Source organism: Panthera uncia, assembly GCF_023721935.1.
Source record: "Panthera uncia isolate 11264 chromosome B3 unlocalized genomic scaffold, Puncia_PCG_1.0 HiC_scaffold_1, whole genome shotgun sequence".
NCBI lineage: Eukaryota > Metazoa > Chordata > Mammalia > Carnivora > Felidae > Panthera > Panthera uncia.
Window position 1 is genome coordinate 28,292,412 of NW_026057582.1, and position 24,617 is coordinate 28,317,028.

General features: G+C 43.1%; 1 protein-coding gene across 1 annotated transcript in view; it reads left to right on the top strand.

Annotated features, from left to right (window-relative positions):
- Window positions 1-5,263: 5,263 nt before the first annotated feature.
- Window positions 5,264-24,617, top strand: part of ZFYVE1 (zinc finger FYVE-type containing 1) — a 51,557-nt gene continuing 32,203 nt past the window's right edge. The window contains exons 1-2 of the mRNA XM_049612509.1: window positions 5,264-5,520; window positions 6,898-7,810. Coding sequence (XP_049468466.1) covers window positions 7,328-7,810 — 483 coding nt within the window. The 5' untranslated portion in view covers window positions 5,264-5,520; window positions 6,898-7,327. The remainder of the gene's footprint in view (window positions 5,521-6,897; window positions 7,811-24,617) is intronic.

Below are 24,617 nucleotides of genomic sequence, written 5' to 3' on the forward strand. Positions count from 1 at the left end.
AAATGTGCTGTGTGAGGTTTGAGCATTACGGCCTGAGTGACAACAATATTTCATCGTGAACGATTGGAGTGGCATTCTCGATCTGGTAAGATTGTTTAGTGTGTATTTATCCCAGAGAGAGACTGATTCACTCTTGGTGGGTGATAAAATAAAAATTCTGTATATATAAGACTGAAGGTTGGATTTTGGGCTCTGGCAAATTTACCAAGGAAATGAATGTCATCTCTCAGCACTATCTGGGAAATACACTTTTCCTATTCCACATTGAATATCTTGATGTAGCCACTTAGAAATGTGTATTTTATTTTATTTTTTAAGGTTTATTTATTTGAGAAAGAGAAAGAGAGAGAGAGGGGGAGAGAGAGAGAGAGAGAGAGAGAGCATGCACAGGAGAGGCAGAGAGAGAGACAATCCCAAGCAGGATCTGAGCTGCTAGCACAGACCCCGATGTGGGGCTCAAGCTCACAAACTGTGAGATAATGACCTGAGCTGAAACCAAGAGTCAGACACTTAATCCACTGAATCACCCAGGCACCCCAGAAATGTATATTTTAATAGCTAAAGATCAATTGTGTGTGTGTCTGTTTATATTAAGGTCTCCCTTTAAGGGCACAAGCCTGGAAATTTGTCTTCTACTTGTTTTGTATTTCCTGAAATTGTAGTTAAATATTATTAAGATCTTTTTTTTTTTTTTAATGTAATCCCTATCCCCAATGTGGGGCTTGGACTCACAACCCCAAGAACGAGTCACATGCTCTACCAACTGAGCCAGCAGCTAGGTGCCCCTTGTTGAGATCTTTAAAATGTTATTATTATTTTTTTAATGTTTGTTTTATTTTTGAGAGGGGGCATGAGCAGGGGAGGGGCAGAGGAGCCAAAGCAGGCTCTGTGCTGACAGCAGTGAGCCTGATGCAGGGCTCAAACTCATGAACCATGAGATCACAGCTTGAGCCAAGTTGGAAGCTCAACCGACTGAACCACCCAGGCACCCCTAAAATGTTATGTTGAATGACTTCGGGAAATGATTCTATTAAGTCCAAGGGCTTGGTTTGTTTACCTTGTAGAATTTACTTTTATGTTACCTTTTACTTTACTTTTTTCCTAATTAAAATTAAATTTTTTTATCTTTTATGGAGCGAGAAAGATGTACAGACAGAAGAATGCAAAAGACACAGGGCGCGTAGGTGGCTCAGTGGTTTAAACATCCGACTTCAGCTCAGGTCATGATCTCACAGTTTGTGAGTTTGAGCCCCATGTCATACTCTCTACTGTGAGTGCAGAACCCACTTGGATCCTCTGTCTCCCTCTCTCTCTCTCTGCCCCTCTCCATCCCTCTCTCAAAAATAAATAAGCATTAAAAAAAAAAAAAAGAATGCAGAAGATCCATTATCTAAAGCAAGTTTATCAAGTGAAGATTGGTGCAGCCACCACCCAGGTTAAGAGCTGAACGTTGCCAACACCCAGAAGCCCATATGCCCTGATCATATCAGTTCCCTCTCTGAGCTAACCACTAGCTTGATTGTTTCTTTTTTGTAATATGGCTCAGAATATGGCAAAGAGTTCACCCTGCTGAAAACAACAAAAAATGTTGGTAAAATATTGAAGAGTCAACAAGAAGATACGTTAATTATAAAGACTAAAATCTAGGTGAAGGCAGTATCTACAGAGTAAGTAGAGCAATGATGTCACTTTTACCCTGGGGCATGTTCCTTAATTGGTACTTAAGCTTGGCTTTTCTAGGCCTTTGGGACAGAAGACAAAGCCCAGGGTGGGAGTGGGAAGTCTAAAGCTGGGGCCTCAAGGGGCTATACTTTCAGCATAAGGGTAAATTGTAAACAAATAGACCCCCACTCAACAGACTGGAAAGAATGTTGTCTTGGAAGAAGGAGATTGAGGGGAGGGGGAATGGACCCATAAGAGAGCCCTCCCAATACACGTTTCCTGGTGGTTTAAAAAAATCCCAAACAATGGAGCCTGGGTAGCTCAGTTGGTTAAGTGTCCAACTCTGATTCAAGTCATGATCTCGCAGTTCATGAGTTCGAGCCTTGCGTCAGTTGGGCTCTGTGTTGACAGGTCAGAGCCTGGATCCTGCTTCGGATTTTGTGTCTTCCTCCCTCTCTCTCTGCCTCTCCCCCCCTCACTCTCACTCTCTCTCTCTCTCTCTCTCTCTCAAAAATAAACAAACTTAAAAAAAAAATTTAAAAAAACTCCTAAGCAGTGACTACAACTTATAGTGGTCCCTCCTAGAGGCGCCTGGGTGGCTCAGTTGGTTAAGCATCCGACTCTTGATCTCAGATCAGGTCACGACCTTACGCTTCATGAGTTTGAACCCCCAGATGGGGTCTTGTGCCCACAGCGCCAAGCCTGCTTGGGATTTGCTGTCTTCCTCTCTCTCTGCCCCTCCCTCCCTCTCTCTTTCTCAAGTAAAAAAATAAACATAAAAAAAAAAAAAAAAAAAGTGGTCCTTCCTGGCAGAAGCAAAAGGAAATCCTCTCTGGAGGAATGAAACTTTATCCTAGGCCTCAAAGAATTCCCACAAATAATTTTCCAAGTAGAATGTGGCTCATAGTAAAAAATAAGCACACAAAGAATGAGAATGAACAAAAACAACAGAAACAGGTCTGATAATTTCAATTATCTGTTAAATAAAAATAAACTACCTTATTATTATTAGTAGTAGTATTGACATATTGCACTTACATAGTAAAAACCTCAAGAGTACAAATTTGTTTTGGGGCACTGGCTGGCTCAGTAGATGGAGCATGTGACTCTTGATCTCCAGGTTGTGGGTTCAAGCCCCACGTTGGTTGTAGAGATTACTTAAAATTTGGGGGCGCCTGGGTGGCTCAGTTCGTTGGGTGTCAGATTTCAGCTCAGGTCATGATCTCATATCTCATGAGTTTGAGCCCTGCGTCGGGCTCTGTGCTGACAGCTCCCAGCCTGGGGCCTGCTTCAGATTCTGTGTCTCCCTCTCTCTGCACCTTCCCCGCTCATGCTCTGTCTCTCTGTCTCAAAAATAAACATCTAAAAAAAAAATAAAAAAAAATTAAATCTTCCCAAAAAAGTACAAATGTGTTTTATTTATTTATTTATTTTTTACTTTTATTTGAGAGAGAGGGGGGCAGGAAGGAGTAGAGAGAGAGGAAGACAGAAGATCTGAAGCAGGTTCTGTGCCGATAGACGAGAGTCTGATGTGGGGCTCGAACTCACAGACTGTGAGATCATGACCTGAGCTGAAGTTGGACGCTTGGCAGACTGAGCCACCCAGCTGCCCTCAAATATGTTTAAGTAAAGTCTTCCATTTTACCTCACTTACTCCTTGGAGGCAACCATTTTCCACAGGTTTAGGGGTGCTTATTACAACTTCAAAAAAATGAACTTTAGGGGCACCTGGGTAGCTCAGTGGGTTAAGTGGCCGACTCTTGATTTTTGGCTGGAGCCCCACATCACAGAGCCTGCTGCGGATCCTCTCTCTCCCTCTCTCTCTGTGCCCCCCACCAGCCCCCACAATCACACTCATGCCCCCCCCCTCAAAAATAAATAAATAAATACATAAACTTTAAAATAGGTATCCTTGGATTCAAAAGGGATTAGCTACCATTTTGTTCCCAGGATATATCTTCATTTTATTATTTATTATTATTATATATTTATTTTGGGGAGAGCATAAGTGGGTGAGGGGTAGAGAGAGGGGGACATAGGATTGGAAGCGGGCTCTGCACGGACAGGGTGACAGCAGTGAACCCGATGTGGGGCTTGAACCCACGAAGAGTGAGTTCATGACCTGAGTTGAAGTCAGAAGCTCAACCGACTGGGCCACCCAGGTACCCCATCCTCATTTTATAATTAGGAATATAAAACAACATATTAAGCTTAGAAAAAATTACAATATCAGTCTTAGGAACAAAACCCTCTAGGGAATTTTTAAGAGCCTAGCTCAAGACCTATTCTCTTAACTTACTAAAACCCTTCTTTTCCTCTTCCCACTTTGAAACTTTGTGACGTTTTAAAGTGCTATAGATAGCTTAGTTCTTAATATCCTGGTTTGTGATAAAACATAGGAAAAAAATTCTGTCATGTTGTGCAGTTTTTCCAACTATTGGCTATCTGCCCAGTCTTGAAAACATAATTTTTATCAATATAACCCTCCTATGTGGCTCACTCATTATAATGCAGATTTGTTTTTACTATTGGTCTAATTATGTCCCTTAAACCTAAGAGTATGTGACTAAGTCAGGAGATGGATTCTTGTCCCAGCTTTGTCAATCATTTGCTGTGTAACTTGGCAAGTCACTTAATCTTAGTTTTCTCTACTGGGTTAACAATTATCAAGGTAGAATCATAGAATGTTAGAATTGGCAAAGTCTTCAGAATTGATCCAGTGCAATTCCTTCATTTCATGGAGAGGTTGAGTGACTTACCCATTAGCTTTCTAGAACAAGCACTCAGTCTTCCTATCTCAGACCAGTGCTCATTTCATCATATCATGCTTTCTTTCAGTGTTGTTCCAAGAAACAAACGGAAATAAAAAAAAAAAAAAAAAAAAAAAAAAAAAAAAAAAAAAAAAAAAAAGGAAACAAACAAACCCCAAAGTGAAAGCACTGAACAAATATATGGCTTTCTATAAAAAAGCCCGATAACAGTGTTAACCATTAGCCTGCACCGTAGCCCACAAGCTTGTCTGAAAATGTACCCCGTCTAGCTTAAGGATGATTTCAAATCCAGAAGCTCTAAAACTATGTAAGAAAACGTCAAAAAAGTGAAAGGTAAGGAAAATAAATAATATTTGGCTTGAAGAATACTCATAAGGGAAAACAAAATTCCAAGAGTACTTATATTCTTTTATCAATTCTTTCTGGTCTTCTCCTAATTTGCGCAAGGTGAAATTAGGGAAGACGAGACTGCTTGTTTTTCCACATTTCTGAAGGAATGGTGTGCAACGCCGGTTACTTGAAATCGAATTATTTGCCTCAACTATCCAACACATTACATCAGTCATCTAATTTAGCGCCATTCCCTCTCCGGCCACTACCCAAAACAACGCGCTGAAACCTTCGAACACCGCAGTCGATGCAAGAACTCCAAGTCCCGAAATACTCGACGGCCTGTCTTCACCACCTCCTCACAAGAGCACTCTGTTTGGTATTGGGAGTTGTAGTCATTCAGAGCCTTCCCTTCCGGGACGTGGGGGAGGATTCACGTCCGCGGAACTACACTTCCCAGGAAGCTGTGCGCGCCCTTCCCCACCCTCGCGGGAGTCGGACTCCACCCCCTCCCGTTCTTCCCTCCCTGGGCTGCACTGCTCACGCCTTCCTGTTAGTCCGAGCTAGGAGAAGTTCACTCCGATCAGCTGATCCCAACTGACAACAGGAGAGGAGGAAGCCCGGGAGGCAGCGAAGGAGGAGGGGGGCGGAGATGGAGATGAAGATGGATCCACCGGTGCCCTGAGGAACAGCCCCCGCCCCCGCCGGCGCACCGCGGTCCCCCGACGCCGCCTCGCTGCTGCCGAGCTGCTCCGTGGTGGGGTTCCCGGGCAGCCGCGGCGGGGAGGGAAGGGCACGGCCCTGCGGCGGGCGAACTATAGTCCTGGAGCTCCGGCTGCCCCCGGGGCGGGGAGGGGGGGGGGTGTGCGGGTGCGGCTGGGGTGGGGGTGGGGTGGTATAAACAATAGATTCGGCTCTGGCCTCTGCTAGCGTGGAGGGGAGATTTTGGGGGACCTTCTTTGTTCAGACTCTGCTCCTGCCCCTCGGGTTGTGGTGGTGTTGCCCGGGAGGAAGGAAGGGTGAGGAATCCCCGGCTCGAGAGAGGTGTCGAGGTGGGGGCCCGAGTGGGCAGATTGTTTGCTTGGCCGGCTGGTCCGGCGGTGAGGTGTTCTTTCGAAGGTTGATTTTCTATTTTTCTAAATTTCTCTGACAGATTTTGATTTTCGTTTCCGTTGTGGAGGCTGGTTGGCCGTGCCTGAGGTTAGGGTGTAAATAAGGTCTCCTAGTCACTCTCTTCTCCTTCCTTGTTTATCCAAAAATAAGATTGATAGATTGATTACTACAGGGTGGAGTGAGTATTTGTGAGGAGGGCTTTACGTTTCGTTGGTGCATTAGAATGGAGGTCAAGGCTAAAGGGGGGTTTAGAATGTAATTGTAGAAGTGACAAAAGCCTCTTCCCTGCCCCAGTTATCCTTTCTTTTTCTTTTTCCTTTTTGAAGTTATTTTTAAGTTAGTTTTTGAGTGACAAAGAGAGAAATTATTTGTTTTAACTCACTGCAGGCCTGGCTTTGCAGTGGGCCGTAGAGGAGGAATTCTGTCTCCTGTTGCTCCCTTTTTTTTTGCAGTTAGAGAAGGGACAAAAGGAAGTATAATAATTGCATTTTATTGTTTTTAAATATGACACGGTGACTTTTGTTTCCAGGCTGACAGTCCTTAATAGACATCTGTCTAGAGTTGAAACAACCTAACTAGATCTGCCAAAGACTCTGATGGAGCCAAAGTCTATATTATCATTTCTTTAGCTTTTTACAGGCCTCTTTATCCACCTCACAATTGTGTGCTGCAGGTTGGGGGACTGCAAAGGGTTGTCCCTCCAAGGACTTTTTGCTTAATGATTTTGATTCTGAATTTAATTAACTACTGGACGAACAGAGAATTTCAGTCTGTGAATTAAAGTGGCAAAGTCTCTGAAATACCCTGGGCCTAGGAGTAGTGGCTGTTTTCCAAAGGGGGAGCCTTGCCTGTGATTTTGAGACGAAATTTCGAGGATCAGAAAGAGCCGGTGTAAGCATTACAAGCAAGAATGGGATTTCTGTCAGGAGTTTTGGCCTCTTATTTAATCACATTTTTTTTTTTTTTTTAAGGTGCACTTCTGTTTTTAGATTAGTGAAATCCTTTTCCTTCCTCTATTTAGGTATCCCCTGAAATATTGACTTGAGGTTGGATTATATTGCAAAGCTCCTGACCACTCTGTCACTATACCAAAACCCTGTGGCCAAGGCCCGACTGATGAGCCCACCTCGGTGAACCCATCGGATCTCTTTCAGATAGCCCAAAGAGATCCTTCCAGGCTTGCACTTTACAGACGGATAGCACCATCAAACCAAATCAACGTTGCTGCTGATACAGGAATCTTGGAGGCAGAAGATTAAAAACTGGAACGTCTGTGAGCGTGTGAAGAATTCTGACACGACCCCAGAGGTTTTTTGTTTGTTTGTTTTTTTTAAGGCGTGCAGAACGCTGTGAAGGTTCTGTGCAGGCTTCAGACCCAAAGCCTTGGTCTTCACTGCTGGGGAAAGCCCAGTGACGGTGACGTTGTGGGTGATTTCCTTACCGATCCGAGTATGAGTGCCCAGACTTGCCCGGCAGACAAGGGCCTGAATCCGGGGCTGATGTGCCAGGAAAGTTATGCCTGCAGTGGGGCTGACGAGGCCGTCTTTGAGTGTGATGAGTGCTGTAGTCTGCAGTGTCTCCGCTGCGAGGAGGAGCTCCATCGGCAGGAGCGCCTGCGAAACCACGAGCGAATAAGACTCAAACCTGGCCATGTCCCTTACTGCGACCCCTGCAAGGGTCCCAATGGGCATTCACCAGGTGTGAGGCAGAGGGCAGCCGTGAGGTGCCAGACCTGTAAAATCAACTTGTGCCTGGAGTGCCAGAAGAGGACTCATTCTGGGGGTAACAAAAGGAGACACCCCGTTACTGTGTACCATGTCGCTAAGGTCCAGGGTTTACTGGAGGAAGAAGAGCTGGATGAGGAGACCAGGAGGAAGAAGATGACCGAGAAGGTTGTGAGTTTCCTCCTAGTAGATGAAAATGAAGAAATTCAGGTAAGCCTGTGGGTGAGGCCCATGGGATTCATGTGGTCGTGGGGCAGATCTCTTGTTGGAAGGCGCCTCTCAAAAGGGAATTCCGAGAAGAGCTCACCTTTTTAATCATTAAAGGGGGAGACCCCTGAAAGCTTAAAATTACAGGGTGTCAGATTAGTTCCTTACCGGTTGTGTGACCTTGGGCTGAATTACTTTATCTCTTAGCCTTAGTTTTGTCGTCTATAAATTGAAGACAGTGCCTGCTTTGGGCTGGTGTGAGGATGTAATGGCACCGTGTTTGTTGAGCCTGTTGCATAATAAATGCTCAGAATATGGTAGCTGTTATTGTTATTAGGGCGATTATGGGGAAGACCTTATTTAGATCAGCTTTCTGAACGAGAGCACTTGGCAAGTTGTGAATAAATGTGAATGATGAGGGGCTGTGTGTGCAGGGCAGGAGACATAGCGGGTTCCCTGGGAGTGCGAGGCAGTAAGTCATAGGCTTGCTATCTCAATTTAGAGAGGCGGGTCTTCAAAAAGTGGCCTCTGATAAGGATAGTATTCTGTTCAGATGGCCTCTTCACGTATAGGCTGATCGGGAAAAGCCAGTGAGGGCACCTGCCATTACAGAAGGACTGGAGCATATTTGATTTCATTCCAAGTTGGGGGGGAGGGTAGTGTGTGATGGGAGCAAGCTGGGCAAATGATGGCGGGTCACAGTGAGGGGTGACTCAGGAAGGGTGGTATAACGTTTATACTTTCCAGTGGAGGCATTGTGAAGTCTATACTTTTGAGTGAAGCCTGCTTGAATTCATCCGAGCTTCACCACTCGGTGGCGGTGTAACCATGGAGAGTTGTTTCAGCTTTGTGCCTCAGTTTCCTCTGTACTTCACAGTAGTAGTTGAGAAGATTCAAAGAGATTAAGGAATGGGAATGGAAGGGCCCTCATCACAGGGCCTGGCACATAGTGCCCAGGAGCAGTTCGTTGTTTCTGTCAACGTCATGGGGTATTTGTGGTACATCGACTCCATACTTTGAGCAGTGATGACTCCTCAAGTCACCAGGTTGGAGGAGACCCTACGTGAGTTGCTGTTTGACAACTTTCCAGTTACCCACTAAACATTTTTCAGCTCTGTCTTTTTGCTCCTTGGTAAGATTATGGAAATGCATTACATCATGATTCCATTGTCAGCTAAATACTTTGCTAACACAGACTTCTTTATTGGCTGAGAGGAGCTAATGGAGTTATGGAAGAGTGACCCAGATCCCATCCTGCCTCCCTTGTTAGCAATAATGTCTTCATTATGGTTATGCTCTAATTGGGTGACAGTTGGACTAAATATTTTATAAATGGAACACTTGGATGATTCTTATTGGTTTTGCCACCAGTTCAGCCTTTGGAAAGTCATATTTTGGATTGCCGTTGCTTTTTAAGATGAGAGGAAGACTTGGGATGAACCAGTAACCGTCATTATTGTGTTGGCACCAAAAAAGAATATTTTTTGAGGGGCGGAGGGTGTGTATTTTGTTTTTCTTTTTGTGGCTTTGATACATGTTCCTTAGTAAAGCATTAGAGAATTAGGAAAATGTAATGAAGAAGACAAATCCAACTACCCAGAGATAACTTGTCCATCTTTTTTCTTGCAGTGTGTAATAAAGTATGTACTTGTGTTTTTGTAAAGATTTCTTCTGCTTTTTCTTCCTTCTTAAACACTGACCACTTCCCAAGAAGTAACGGTTTCTTAAGCACAAGCAGCGCTGGTTGGGACTAATGGATTAGACGTAGAATTTATTCTTTTTAGGTGGTGATTTGTTCTCTGAGTCACAAGTGGAAAAATACTTTGAGAGAATGTGTGGTTCTGTTTTCTTAGGTGAATGTCCAAAACAATTGGATGATTGTCTAATACAAATCTAGATTATAAATTCAGCCAGAATGTGAACTCCTGGAGGGCAGGACTGTGTCCTATGCCCTGTAGCATGTACAATGGTGGGCACATTGTCAGTGCATAAATACTTGCTGATAGGTTGGTGATGTCACAACTCAACTTCAGTTTCTTAAAAATGGGTATCATGCACATACCTAGTTAAAACCTAAAATAACATAAAAGGGCATGTGATGGCAAGAGTTTTCCCCTCCTGTTCCATCCCCTTAGTCTCTTTTCTTGGAACAACCACCGTGAACGGGGAACTACATGCATGCCCTTTTAGAAGTTTTTAAGATGTACTTATGAACATATATATATATATCCTTTTTATTTTTATTAAAAAAATTTTTTAATCTTTATTTTTGAGAGAGAGACAGCGTGTGAGCAGGGGAGGAGCAGAGAGAGAGAGAGGGAGACACAGAATCTGAAGCAGGCTTCAGGCTCTGAGCTGTCAGCACAGAGCCCAATGCGGGGCTTGAACTCATGAACTATGAGATCATGACCTGACCCGAAGTCGGATGCTCAAATCTGACTGAGCCACCCAGGCGCCCCTGTATCCTTTTTATTTTTAAACAGAAATGGAACCTAATATTCTCAATATTCTCCTAATATTCTGTCCTTGAGTTTTTTTTTTAATTAGAGGATACATCATGTAGATTTATCAGTACCTTTTATAAGCTCATTATTTAAAGGCTGCCTACTATGTTGCTGAGTGGATTTTCTATAATTTTAGCCTGTTAGTGGATATTTGAGTAATTACAAACAAGGATGTGTTGAATATCCCTGTGAATCTTTTTAGAAATGGAATCTCTTTGTCAAATGATGTGTGCCTTTTAAATTTAGATAGATATTACCAAATTTCCTAACCTCATTTTTTTTTAGCCTCTGAAGTACTTCAGTGCAGTCCTCTGGGTTCTGATCTTGACTCCTAAGAGCTAAAATGTAAAGAGCTCTTACTATCGCTGTTAGGAACCGTTCTTAGCACTTTACACGCATGAGCTCATTTAATCCTGTTTATAACTATGTATTAGTTTCTTATTGCTGCTGTAGCAAATTTCCACACATTTAGTGGCTTAAAACACAAATGTATTTTCTTATAGTTTGGAGGTCAGAAGTCCTAAAATGGGTCTGTATAGTTGTGTTTCTTGTGGGACTCTAGGGAGTATTTCCTGGTCTTTCTAGTTTCAGGAAGCTTCCTATATTCTTTGGATGGCCCCATCATCTGGCTTCAAAGACAGCAATGTGCCATCTTCCAATCCCTGTCTCTGTCATTCTGCTTCTGTTGTCATATCTCCTTCTGGGTCTGTGGCCCTCTTGCCTTTCTTGTACAAAGACACTTTGATTATGTTGGACCCACCTGGATAATCTTGCTCTCAAGGTTTTTAATTCAGTCACATCTGCAAAGTTCTTTTGCCACATAAATGGACCCATTCGCAGGTTTCAGGGATTAGGATGTGGATATCTTTGAGGAGGGGCTGCAATTTCAGCCTACCACACCCTATGAAGGAAGTTGTAGTCAGTTTGGGCTGCTCTATGTGATAAAATACCATATATCATTATATTACATACCATTGGGTAGTGTATAAGCAACAGAAGTTTATTTCTTGCAGTTCTGCAGTCTGGGAAGTCCAAGATCAAGGTGCTGGCAGCAGATTTGGTGTCTGGTGACGCCTTGCTTCCTGATTCATAGACAGCCATCTTATCTTCTCCCTGTGTCCTCAGATGGTAGAAGGGAGTTCTAGAATCTCTTTAATAAGGGCACTAATCTTACTCATATGGACTCCACTTCATGACCTAATCACTTCCCAAAGGCCTCACCTCCCGATACCATCACGTTAGGGGTTAGATTTCAACATGAATTTTGGGGGGGGGGGACACAAAACATTTCATCTATAGCATTGGGTTTTATAGGTGAGGACACTGAAGCACAGAGAGATGAAGTAACTTGTCTGGATCGAGTTACAGTAAATGGCAGAGGATTTGAACACAAGCGTCTGGGGGTGCCTGGGTGGCTCCGTCGGTTAAGCGTCTGACTTTGGCTCAGGTCATGATCTTATGGTTTGTGGGTTCGAGCCCTGCTGCTGGCTCTGTGTTGACAGCTCAGAGCCTAGAGCCTGCTTCGGATTCTGTGTCTTCCTCTCCCTCTCTACCTGCCCCCCCCCCCCCCCCCCCCCCCCCTCTCTCAAAAATAAATAAAATGTTAAAAAAAAAACCACAAAAACACAAGCGTCTGGCTCTAAAATCCTTGGTCTAACTCTGACCCTCTTGTTGCTTCTGACCAAGTCAGTGAAGCTTTCTGATGAAGCTTTATATGGCCAGTAGCATCAGCTCACCGATTCCTCAGGGCTGCCGTGAGGAGCAAATAAAGCAAAGCCCGATATAAATGTAAGACAGTGTTATTGAAGAACTGTTTACTCACAGTGGTAAGGATTCTATGAGTTAGGCCCCGTCTTTGTTTTTCATTTTATGTTTCTGGCATTTGTGGGTTTTGGCCATTTTCAGTTTAGTACATAGGAATTATTTTAGAAGCTTGTAGGCTGTAACTTATGTGTGGTTTCCTCAAATTCTATGGCCTGGAGTCCCCTAAGGTTTGTTGCTTGTGCTTTGAGTATTATTCGGTTCCTTTTCGAAACGAAAAAGTTCCTTGTAGGAGTGAGAATTCTATCATTACCTTGTCATTTGGGTGTGTGCTGTAGTGGTAAATTTGAGGAGAGACTGACTTTTGGTCTCAAGCAAGGCTTCATCTTTGGCTTTTAAACGGGTACATTTCGTCTGTTAGCCAAAAGCATTCATTAATTCATCGCATTTATTAAGCGCATATTATGTGCCAGGTACTTTCTAGGTTCCAGGGAAGCATGGGTAATAAGATTTGGTCCATGCTCTCACAGACTTACCATTTAAGTGGGGAAAGCAGAGTTCACACATGTAAAACACATAAAAGATGGCTCAGGTGTATTATTAATATTATTATCTTTAAATTATTTTATTTATTGGAGTGCCTGGGTGGCTCAGTCGGGTAAGTGTCCAACTCTTGATTTCGGCTCAGGGAATGATCTTACGGTTGATGAGATCGAGCCCCATGTCAGGCTCTGTGCTGACAGTGCAGGACCTGCTTGGGACTCTCTGTCTCTTCCCGCCACCCCTCCTCTGCTCATGCTATCGCTGCCTCTCTCAAAATAGATAAATAAATTTTCATTCTTTTTTAAAGTTTATTTATCTATTTTGAGAGAGGCAGAGGTAGCGTGAGTGGGCGAGGGGCAGAGAGAGAGAAGACAGAGAATCCCAAGCAGGCTCCGTGCTGCCAGAATAGAGCCTGATGCAGGGCCTGAGCTTATGAAACTGTGAGATCATGGCCTGCTCTGAAACCAAGAGCCCGATGCTTAACCTACTGAGCCACTCAGGCACCCCTCAGATGTAGTATTATTAAGCAAGAGTGATTTGGAAGCTACTTGTGCAGGATGGTCAGGGAAGCTTTTATTGCAGAGGTTACTTTTAAGCACAGATCTGATGGATAATACTACCTGGGGAAATAGCTCTCTGGACAGAGGGCAATGAGAACAGAAAGAAGGTGTATGTCATGTTTGTGGTATAGGAAGAATGTCCCTGTGGCTGGAGGGAGCTGGCAGAGAGTGTAAGGGAACGGGTTCCACACGACGTGGGGCCTTGCAGGCCGTAGGAAAAAGTGTGGTTGTTACGTGTGTTGGGGAAGCACCAGACTGCTTTCTGGTAGAAAGTCGCATGATCTGATAGAAATTTTCAAGAAGTGGCTTCAGTATGAAGGCTAGATTGTAATGAATGTGGTGGGGCAAGAGGAAAAGAAGGGAGACCACTTAGGCCACTGCAGAAGATGAGGTGAGAGGTGGCTTCGATTCGGTGTCACCAAAATCACTGGGGAGATGGAAAGGCACGATGAGAGAGAGCTTCTGGGTTGGTGAACACATGGACACTGGGGAGAGTTGTATGTATGGAGGGGGCATGGAAGCTCCTCGTGTTTTCCCCATACCTTTCCCAATGCATCTCTCCATCTGGCTGTAGATTTGTACCTTTTATCATATCCTTTAATAAACTGGTAAGTATTAAAAAAAAGACATTGATGGATTTGGGACTAAGTTTGGATATAAAACAGGAATGCTGTTATAGAGAGTGAGGAATGACCACCCTCAGTGGTGACTCCTTGGCATTTGGTTTGTGCAGATCACACCCTGGATTTTATTGATTGTTGAAACTAAAAGACTTTAAGAACCCGGTTCATACAACGAAGAGTTAAATTAGTCTCATTTGGTTTTATTTAACTCAGTGGTTCTCAACCGGGAGTGATTTTGCTCTCCCTGCAGTCATGTGGTAATGTTGAGAGACATCTTTGGTTGTCATGATTGGGGCATGTGCCACTGGCTAATGGGTAGAGGCCAGGGTGTTGGTAAATATCTTACAATACATAGGGTAGCCGCCCCCCCCCCCCCCCCCCCCCCCCCCAAAAAAAAAAAATAGTGATCTGGTACAAAATGTCAGTTGTGCTGCAATTGAGAAACTGATCTAAAGGATGCAGGTTTGGTCTAATAGGAGATCTGCATTCTGGTGACGTGGACAACGTATCAGGGACAAAAATTTAACATATACACTAGTTTTTCCTCCCTCTCTTGGTTCTGTTTGCTCCCCAGAAGTAATCTAGCTGAAATCAGTATTTTCTTTTGGCATACTTGCAACCTCTCTCATGAAATGGTTAGATTTTCTTCTGTGTTGTTGCCATTGATTTTTCTAGGCCTCAGTAGAACTGTGCTAGGAAAACCAGAGGACTTTCAGGTCCATTATTTAGAGTCCATAATAAGTAAACGATTCACACTGACAAATCAATCCCCAAGCTCTTGAACGTAGAGACAACACCCTTCTCAAACAACTCAAAGGTTAGAAGAATAAAGTTCTAACAATGGGAGTTCTTAGTGGAAGAAGAGAATGGTATTTTCCTATCTGTTGTGTCTTGTGAGGGATTCAGACATCCTGTGTGAATAACCACCCCATTCTCTTCTTTGTCCCTTTTCTACAAACTTCCTGTGCCTGTCTTCTTTCCAAGAAAGTAGAGCAACAAACCGATGAGAAATTTCACTTGTTGTCCCTTTGTGCTGACTGACCCCCGAGTGGGACATTAGGAGAGCCAAGGAGCTTTTTGTGCCAAAGACTCTTCAAGTTAGGTCCCCTCATGCTGAGCATACAAGGTGATGAGGAAGCCCGGTGACCCAGGAGCGGTCAGTGAGAAGCTAAGAAAGTGTTCGCTGGGGCAGGTCTTCCTTGACTCAGAGATACGCAGTCTGGACCCACTCTGAAGTGCAAGGCCACAGTGAGCCCTCTTCATTCCTTCTTCAGCACAGTGGTAGACTTCCTCTCTTCGGAGACCGTTCCTTTAAGAAGACCCATCACGTTGTTTGGCTGCTTCACTTGTTTACAATCCCAGAATAGTGTGGCTCAAAATACTGGGACTTGGCTTTTTTTTTTTTTTTTTTTTTTTAATTGGCTAAAAGAGACATTATTCTTGTGAGATTCTGGAATGGAAAATAGCAGAGGATGTTTTCATACTGTATGGGAATCCTTGACCATAAGCTGGCTGTGCTGGTCTGCCCCACTTTTGTGCTCCTTCTTGGACTTCATCTGCTAGAGACCCTTGTGGCCCTGTCCTCTGTTTCCTGGTTTATAGGGTACCTTGCTGGGGCTTGGTCAGCTTTCTGATAGGCTGGCAGAAACACCTGAGGACTTAATTCTGGCCACCAGTTCATGAGCCAGGGGAATCGATCTAATTTGTGGAACTTCCCCATTTTTGCTCTGCAGATGGCCAAACCATTACAAAGTAAGGACTAATTTTGATGCTGTGGCTGGTCGGCCCTTTGGCAAGTTCTGGTCGGTACTTGAATATATGTGCTACAATATTAATCCTTGGGTGCCATATGAGAAAATAACAGATCTGCTTAGGAGCTGACTGTCACAATCATAAGCAGTAATTGAGTAGCACGGGCTCCCTCCCCCATCACTGCTCTTTACTCTCAGAAACCCAAGTGAAAAAAGCCCCTTTTGCTTGGTAATAGTAGTAGAGGGAAAGCATTGTGTAGAATTACTGGGAAATGCAGGGTTGAGGATGACTCAGACAAACAGAAGGAGGAAAGGGCCCCTATGATGTGCTTTCTGTTTCTGCTTGGCATCTTTTGAGCTTTCTCAGTCTTGGACTCATTCAGTTATAACGGGGTCCCAGCATTTAACTTGGGAGGCTATTTTGTTTAGTATAGGGCTTTTTAAAATTTGACCCATAGAAGCCATCAAAACCACTATGAATCAGCTTTTCAGGGAACCTGTCTTTAACTATTTCAAGTTAGCTCCAGTTTGTGTGAATCTATTTCTTCTGGTCTGTTATTTCCTTGAAGTGATTGATTTTTCTGGAATTAGGCAAACATTTGACTTTTTGAGCCAAGGTCAATATAACAGGCAGATTTCATGTTAAGTTGACCTTATATGTTTTTCCTGTGGATGTATCTCCTGGCGGTAGTATCCCTGAGTTTATCCTGGAGATTGTGTACCAAGGAAGTGCTTCACACAGCTGGTTGAACTTTCCTGGGGAGGGGGATGGTCTTGACTGCTTTGAGACTGTTTCTGAGGTTAGAATTGCTAAATGTATTGATGAAGAAGGGAAAGAAAACAAGGATATAGAAAGTTCCAGGCAAGAAGAATTGGGAGGGCCTATGGGAAGGGATACAGAGGAGCTTTTGGAGGCAGGAGAGCATGGATGTTTCCTGGGACGCTGTTTTGTTCATTTCCCCATTTTTCCAATGGCTTCTGGCCAGCAGTTAAGAGGGTTTCTTTGATTGGTTTTTGTGGTCAGCTTGGTGGTGGCTGGAATTCTTGGGTTAGAGAAGTAGGTGTGCAAAAGCACCTGACCTCTGGCTTGACTTCACTGGAGGATGATTCTACTTTCTGGTAGCTTTTGAAAAAAATTTTTTTTCCCCTTCTTGATTTCCTTCTATTTGAGACTGAATTATTGCTGTGTTTCCCAGAGAATTTGACTCTAAATATTAGAATGCTTGAAAAAAACTGACAGAGCCTGGTTCCTGCATATAGACACAGACATCCTAAGTTCAAGTTAAGAGACAACATAATCTTGAGCATTTCAGCATAGAGTATTCTAGAAATTCCTCTGCTTTCTAGCTCAGTTCTTTCTGCCTGGTGAATGTCAGTCCAAATGGCTAAACTGTTTTCTGTAATCTCTCATAGCCTTTTCTTTAAAAGAGCTAAATTCACTTTATCTGTATCACTCAGCAACAGTCATAAACATTTATTGAGTGTCAATTATGTGCCTTATTTGTTTAAGTAATCTCTATGAAAAATGTTTTAAAATGAAAATTGAGAGGTTAAGTGAGACTGGGCGGGTGTGGGGGGTTGCAGATGACAGAGATCTTCATTCCCAGGAAAGCTTATTTCTCTTTTGTACTTGTCTGTGAGCAGAGGCTGTTTGAGGATCCCATAATTCTTTCTGTACCCTTTCTTGTCATGCCTGGTGACCATGCAATCATAGGTCACAGGGTGCACTATTGTTTTTCCCCCACGTCTCTCTCAGTCAACTCTGTTATTTAGATCTGGACTATGACTGTTGGACAGATGGACAGGCAGACAGCCTGCTTGCCGGTTTTCCTTTTTGTCTCTTCTCTGTCTTCTCTTTCCTTCCCTGTTTCCTCCCTCTCTCTTTTTCTCCCTTCCCACCCTCCCCTCATTAGTTCCTCCTCTCTTCCCTTCCCTCATCTTTCTCTCCCTCTCTCCTCTCCTTCCTCCTCCCTAACTCCCCCAACCTGCCTTCATGAATTAAGAAGTTAAATCTGCTATTGCCAGGGGAGAAAAGTTTCTTTCTAGAACTAAATAGAAATGATTTTAGGCTTATATACTGTTTTGGATTGTTCGTGACATTTCTCTTCCTTTTGTTACCACAGAAAATTGTGTTCATTACATTGTTTTTAAAAGGATTGACCTAAAGAGGTTTTGCTTCACAGTGCAACTTCCTTAAGCACCATATTTCAAAGAGCAACTCCTGCCCTGGCCTTGTACTGTTAGTCTCTCCTGATTTCTTTTCATACCACTTACCACCATTTGACATAATGTATACTTTAAAAAATCAGCTCTAGGGGCACCTGGGTGGCTCATTCGATTAAGTGTCTCTGACTTCGGCTCAGGTCACGATCTCACGGTTTGTGGGTTTGAGGCTCACGTCGGGCTTTGTGCTGACAGCTCGGAGCCTGGAGCCTGCTTCTGATTCTGTGTCTCCATCTCTCTCTGCCTCTCCCCTGCTCAAGCTCTGTCTCTGTCTCTCAAAAACAAATAAATGGAAAAAAAATTTTTTTTTTTAAATAAATAAATTTCAAAAAAACCCAGCCCTATTGTGATATAGTTTACGTATGATGCAATATACACATTTTAAGTGTACGTTTTTATGAGTTTTGACAAATGCACATGCACGTGTATAACCACCACCACCACCACTGCCACCACCACCGAGATACAGAACATTTCCGTCTGCCACGACGGTTCTCCAGCAGTCACTGATCTGTTCTCTATCACTTTAGATTTGGTTTTTCTAGAGTTTCTTATGAATAGAATCATGCAGTGCTGTTTTGTGCTGGCTCATTCACTCACCGTAATGTTGTGGAGGGAGGGTCATTCATCTTGCCTGTCTCAGTTCTTTTCTTTTTATTGCTGAGTAGTGTTCCATTGCATGGATTCACCGCAGTTCGTTAATCCAATGACTTGTTTTTTGGTGTGTGTGCTGTATATTTTAATTGTTTGAATATGGTCCTCTCCCCATTAGAGTGTATGCTCCATGAGGGCATTTATTTATTTATTTTTATTGAGATGTAATTCACATCACACAAAATTAACCATGGAGAAGTGAACAGTTAAGTTTTGTGCATCCCCTACTCTGTCTAGTTTTTTTTTTTTTTTTTTAATGTTTATTTATTTTTGAGAGAGAGAGAGAGAGAGAGAGATAGAGTGCGAGCGGGGAAGGTGCAGAGAGAGAGAGGGAGACACAGAATCCGAAGAAGGCTCTAGGCTTTGAGCTGTCAGCACAGAGCCCGATGCCGGGCCTGAACCCATGAGCTGGGAGATCGTGATCTGAGCTGAAGTCAGATGCTCAACTGACTGAGCTACCCAGGCGCCCCTACTCTGTCTAGTTCTAAAAAATTTTCATCATCCCAAATGAAAACCCTTTACCTGTTAAACAGTCCATAGCAGAGGGTAGTGATTTTTTTTTAATTTTAAATTTTAATTTAATTTTTTTAAATTTTCCAATTATAAAACAACAGATTCTGCATGTTAAAATAGTGAAAATACAGAACTACAGAAAAGTGTAGAATTTTATCTTAATTTTGCAATAAAAGAAGTCCACTAGTATCTCAATTCTTTTTAATGTTGGATTTACTTTTTTAAAAAACAATTTTATTGGGATATGATTCACATACTGTACAATTCACCCATTTAAAGTATACAGTTCAGGGGCACCTGAGTGGCTCAGTCAGTTAAGCGTCTGACTTTGGCTCAGGTCATGATCTCATGGTTCATGGGTTCGAGCCCCACGTTGGGCTCTGTGCTGACAGCTCAGAGCCTGGAGCCTGCTTCAGATTCTGTGTTTCCCTTTCTCTCTGCCCCTCCCCTGCTCACACTCTGTCTTTCTCCCTCTCAAAAAAATAAACATTAAAAAAAAATTTAAAGTATACAGTTCAGGGGCACCTGGGTGGCTCAGTTGGTTAAGCATCTGACTTCATCAGGTCAGAATATCACGGTCTATGGGTTCTAGCCCTGCATCTGGCTGTGTGCTGACAGTGTGGAGCCTGCTTGGAATTCTCTCTCTCTCTCTGCCCCTCCCCAGCCTGTGTGTACATTCCCTTTCTCTCAAAATTAAAAAAAAAAAAAAAAAAGTATACCGCTCCTTGGCTTTTAGTACATTCATGTATATGTACAATCATCACCACAGTCACTTTTGTAACATTAAAAGACAAAACAAAACCATTTTCATTGGGCAGTGATTTTTGCCTCTTCTGTTCATCAGCATCTAAACCAGTGTTTGGCATATAGTAGGTACTCAATATCTGTTGAATGAATGAAATGCATTAATGAGAATAAATCAATTTAATCATTAATTCAATAAACATTTAATGAGTGCCTACTGTGTGCTGACCACTGAGGATAATTGCAAGCGGCACTCAGATACTGAGCTTGCCCTTGGGGAGAGGACATTCCAGTGGTAACAGAAGACAAATACGTGGAAATAAGATGGATGAAGTCTGAGTGGTATAGAGAGGATATTATGGAAATTCAGAGGAGGGGAATACTGCTGGGGGGGGTTACTTTGTTAACTTTAAGTAGTTATATGCCATGTTGTTACTTCACCAGGGCTCCACTGTCACATTCGATATGGCATAGAAAGCAGCCCCTTTCGTGGGGCGCCTGGGTGGCTCAGTTGGTTGAACATCCGACTTCAGCTCAGATCATGGATTTGCTGTCCGTGAGTTCAAGCCCTGCGTCAGGCTCTCTGCTGACAGCTTGGATCCTGGAGCCTGTTTCAGATTCTGTGTTTCCCTCTCTCTCTACCCTTCCCCCACTCATGCTCTGTCTCTCTCTCTCTTTGTCAAAAATAAATAAACAGTAAAAATTAAAAAAAAAAAGAGCAGGCCCTTTCGGTCTCCACCTCAGACACCAAAGATCGCCTTGAATGCCAGTGTCATCTATTAAGATTTTTGACACAAGGGATGAGAAGAACATTTTTAGGGAGTCTATGGTATAGTAATAATTCTTGGAATCATGGCACGTCGTTCTTTTGAAAACGTTATGCTGTCTTCTGCATAATGTATGTATTCAACCTCAGAACAGTTTTTTTTTTTTTTTAATTGAAAAGATACATCCTTTTGAGGGAGGGAACAGTAAATATTGAGTAAGCATCTTCTTCCAGTATCTCTAATTTTTTAATGAGCTGTGTATTGGAAACCTTCCCATGGAAGGGTTTTTACTTAGGATAATGGAATGAAATTCTGTGGTGGTGGTAATGACTGTGGCCTAGAAGCAAACCAGTATAAATACAGCAATATGGCAGCCAACTCTTCTCTGGCATTTACTGCATGATTCCAATGTGCAGAGTGCTTGATGTGCAATTAATCTCATTTAATCCTCACAGCAATTTTTGAAGTAGATTGTGTTGTTAACCCCATTTTACAGGTGAGAAAACTGAGGCCCAGGGAAGTTAAATTCTTTAAGGTTATTCTAAAATCAGCAAGTGGATGGGGCGCCTGGGTGGCTCAGTCGGTTAAGCGTCCGACTTCAGCTCAGGTCACAATCTCGCGGTCTGTGAGTTCGAGCCCCGCGTCGGGCTCTGGGCTGATGGCTCAGAGCCTGGAGCCTGCTTCCGATTCTGTGTCTCCCTCTCTCTCTGCCCCTCCCCCGTTCATGCTCTGTCTCTCTCTGTCTCAAAAATAAATAAAAAATGTTAAAAAAAAAAATTAAAAAAAAATCAGCAAGTGGAGGGGCTCCCGGGTGGCTTAGCCGGTTAAGCCTCCAACATCGGCTCAGGTCATAATTTCACGGTTTGAGAGTTTGAGCCGGGCTCTGTGCTGACGGCTCGGAGCCTGCTTCAGATTCTCTGTCTCCCTCTCTTTCTGCCCCTTCCCCGCTTGCTCACTCTCTCTTTCTCTCAAAAATAAATAAATCATTACAAAATTAAAAAAAATTTTCAGTTAGAAATAAAAAATCAGCAAGTGGTATATAAGCAGGTTGGTTGAATCCTTAACGGTAAAACTATTCCCGGAGAGAATGTAGCATTTAGATATTCACTCATTTAACAAATATATGTTGATTCCCTATTATGTATCAGACCCTGGGCTAGGACTACAGTGGTGAACAACACAGAACAGACCCTGGCCAGCATGGTACCTTATGGTTGGGAAGTTCAGAACCAGGAAGAATGGAAAAATGTTAAAAGAGATGATGGGTGGGGAATGGAGGAGGCTTTGAGCAAGAGAAGGGTTGAGTGAAATTGCCCATGATCTAATCCAAGTAGAGGTGGACCTAGCTCTCTTGTCTTCTTTCTGGCCTGGCGCTTTTATTGCTAAGTCCCAGAGCCTTTGTCGGAGCTTATGTCTGTTTTATAGCTGGCCAAATACGGGTATGCCGTGCCACTTAAGAGGGGGGCTGTGTATGCCATCTGGAAGTTCCTTGAAAGATCCTCTTAGGGTGATGTGGGTCTTGAGGATGACTCGGTATTTCCTGTCTGTCCTCAGAATTCAGCTTTGTTTTGGAAAGCTTTTTGTTCAGATATAGAAGGATAGCTGAACAGAGTGAGTTGGGTGGAGGTCAAAGAAACCAACTGATCATGGAGCTAAAAATGACCCTCTTTAAAGAATTCACTTTGTGGATCATTTCTGCATACAAACATTCTCTTTCTTGCTGGAGTAGGAGGGGAGCTGCAGGCAGAGTCCGGGAGGCTGTGTGTCAGAAGTACTTGTGGTAGTCCTAAGACAAGGGGGGAGAATTCCTGACCTCTCAAGTAATGGAATGCTTTGGGGACACTGGAGTGGAAGAAAGTGATCTTTGCCCTTACCAAATGTGCTCAGTGTGTTTGTGAGGCCAATCTCATGACTTCAGTGGTCTTAAGAAAACATTTGATTGAGAAACAATTGAGTTTTTTATGAAACCCTATGGACACATACATGGATAAACACAAAGTTACACACTCCTTTTAGAATACAATGAAAGGAAACTTTCTAGACTTGCAAGGTTGGAGAGACAGGTTTACTAGAATTTTCTGGCATAGGAGTTTATTACTGGAATGGAACATCCTTGTCATTTGGATTGTAAAAATAGATCAGCTGCTGGTATGTTTGACATTGTTTAGGTAAAATCTTGTGTGAAAATTAGATCATTGACTTAAATCACGACCTGGAGGCTCTTTTCAACGTGATGAAAGTGGCTCTGGATTTTTCTAGGAAGAGTTCCCTCGCCTTCCACTTCTCCTTTACCTCCCCAGGAGAAGGAAGATGTTACCCAAGTTGTATACCTGTGCTGTATATCTAACGTCATCAGGTTAGTGCCAGGCACTAGATGAAGCTTGATACATGTACGTTCTCGTTTGTTGAAAAAAGTTCTAGTTTCCTTTTGGGATAGCGGTCTCAGTTCTGGTAAGAGTGACAATCTGGTTTGGTTTCTTTGGGTTCTGTCTCTTCCTCTGAACCCAGCTAAAAATGGAATGAAAAGTAAGATAAATCAGAGACCAACACGTAGAAGTAATTAGTAGGAAGTTCCCTTTGGCAGGAACTATGGACCGAGGCTAGTTTTAGAATCTCAGTGGGGAGGCATAAAATCATCTTTGTTGGTTCAGGGGTGGGATCTGTTGTAAGCATTGGGTTGTGAGGGGTTGGTAGGCACAACCAGCCTTCTCTTAGCTCTTTCTATGACTCTGGGGAGGGAGCTGGGTTTTGCTCTCAGCCACAGGGGACATCTTTATAAAAATTTAAAGGACTGTATGATTTTAGTTGGCACAGATTTTTTTTTTTCTTTTTTCTTTTTTTTTCTTTTTTTTCCTTTTTTTCTCTAAAGGCCAGAACTGAAAGGACCTCAGTGCTTAGCTACTTTCCTCTAGAGTTTTTTTCTGATGCCTTTGGGATTTCTCTTCTGTGCTCTGTTGAACTTTCCTCCTTCCAGGCTCTTTCAGTTCCTTCTCTATCTCTTGCTTTTCCCTTTGCAGGGGACAAAGCTGTTTTCCCTCAGAACAAAGCTTATGTGGTTATTCTTTCTAGAATGATTCTCAAAGGGCTAAGCAGAAATTTCTTGACGGAGATTGTCATCATTCTCACTGCCTGCTTGGGACAGAGGGTGACTGCTGGACACTTTTCACTATCATAAACTGCTCTAAATTCTAAACTGGAACAGTGGAGATCACTGAGTTATTGTTATGTTTCATTTTAGAAACTCTGTTTGGAACCCTATACAGAGCGAAAAGCTTTGTGAGTGAGAGAGAGGTATACTCTTTGGTTTCTTAAGAACTGATGATAGATAATCACTTTACTAAAAGTAAATACTAAGAGCCAGTATTACTAATATGTTGTTTTGATGAGAGGGAGAGGAAAGGAGTCAGGGAGCTTCCTTCCTTCCTTCCTTCAAGATTTTATTTATTAAAAATTTTTTTTAATGTTTATTATTTATTTTTGAAAGAGAGAGCACAAGTGGGGGAGGAGCAGAGAGAGAGGGAGACACAGAATCCAAAGCAGGCTCCAGGCTCTGAGCTGTCAGCACAGAGCCCAACATGGGGCTCGAACCCACAAACCAGGAGATCATGACCGGAGCCGAAGTCAGAAGCTTAACCGACTGAGTCACCCAGGCCCCCCTGTTTATTTATTTTTAAAGTAATCTCTACACCAGTGTGAGGCTTGAACCTACAACCATGAGATTGAGAGTCTCATTCTCTACTACTGACTGAGCCAGGCAGGGGCCCGGAGATGTTTCATTTTTACATAGACTCCGTTTAGATCTCACCACATTGCTGATTTAGTCTCTGAATGAACAACTGGGCAACAAGCTAGTGCAAGCCCAGTTGCCACTGCTGTGTCCCTGGATGTTTTCACAATGAACTGGTCTTGAAATAATCATGGGTAATATTTATCGAGGGCTTACCGTGTGCCAGGCAATGTGCTGCGCCCTTTACCTGCTTTATCTCCCTTAGTCCTCTCAGTATCCCTGGCGGGTATGGAGTGTTAGTATCTCCTTTCCCTGAGGCCTTGGTAGCGAAGTAACTTTTCCAAGGCCACTCAGCCGCAAAGCCAGGAGTGGAATTTGGGAGTTTCTGTCCAAGAGCTCGGGGGAAGAGCAGAAGGCAGAAGTTGGGGAGGGGAAGCTTT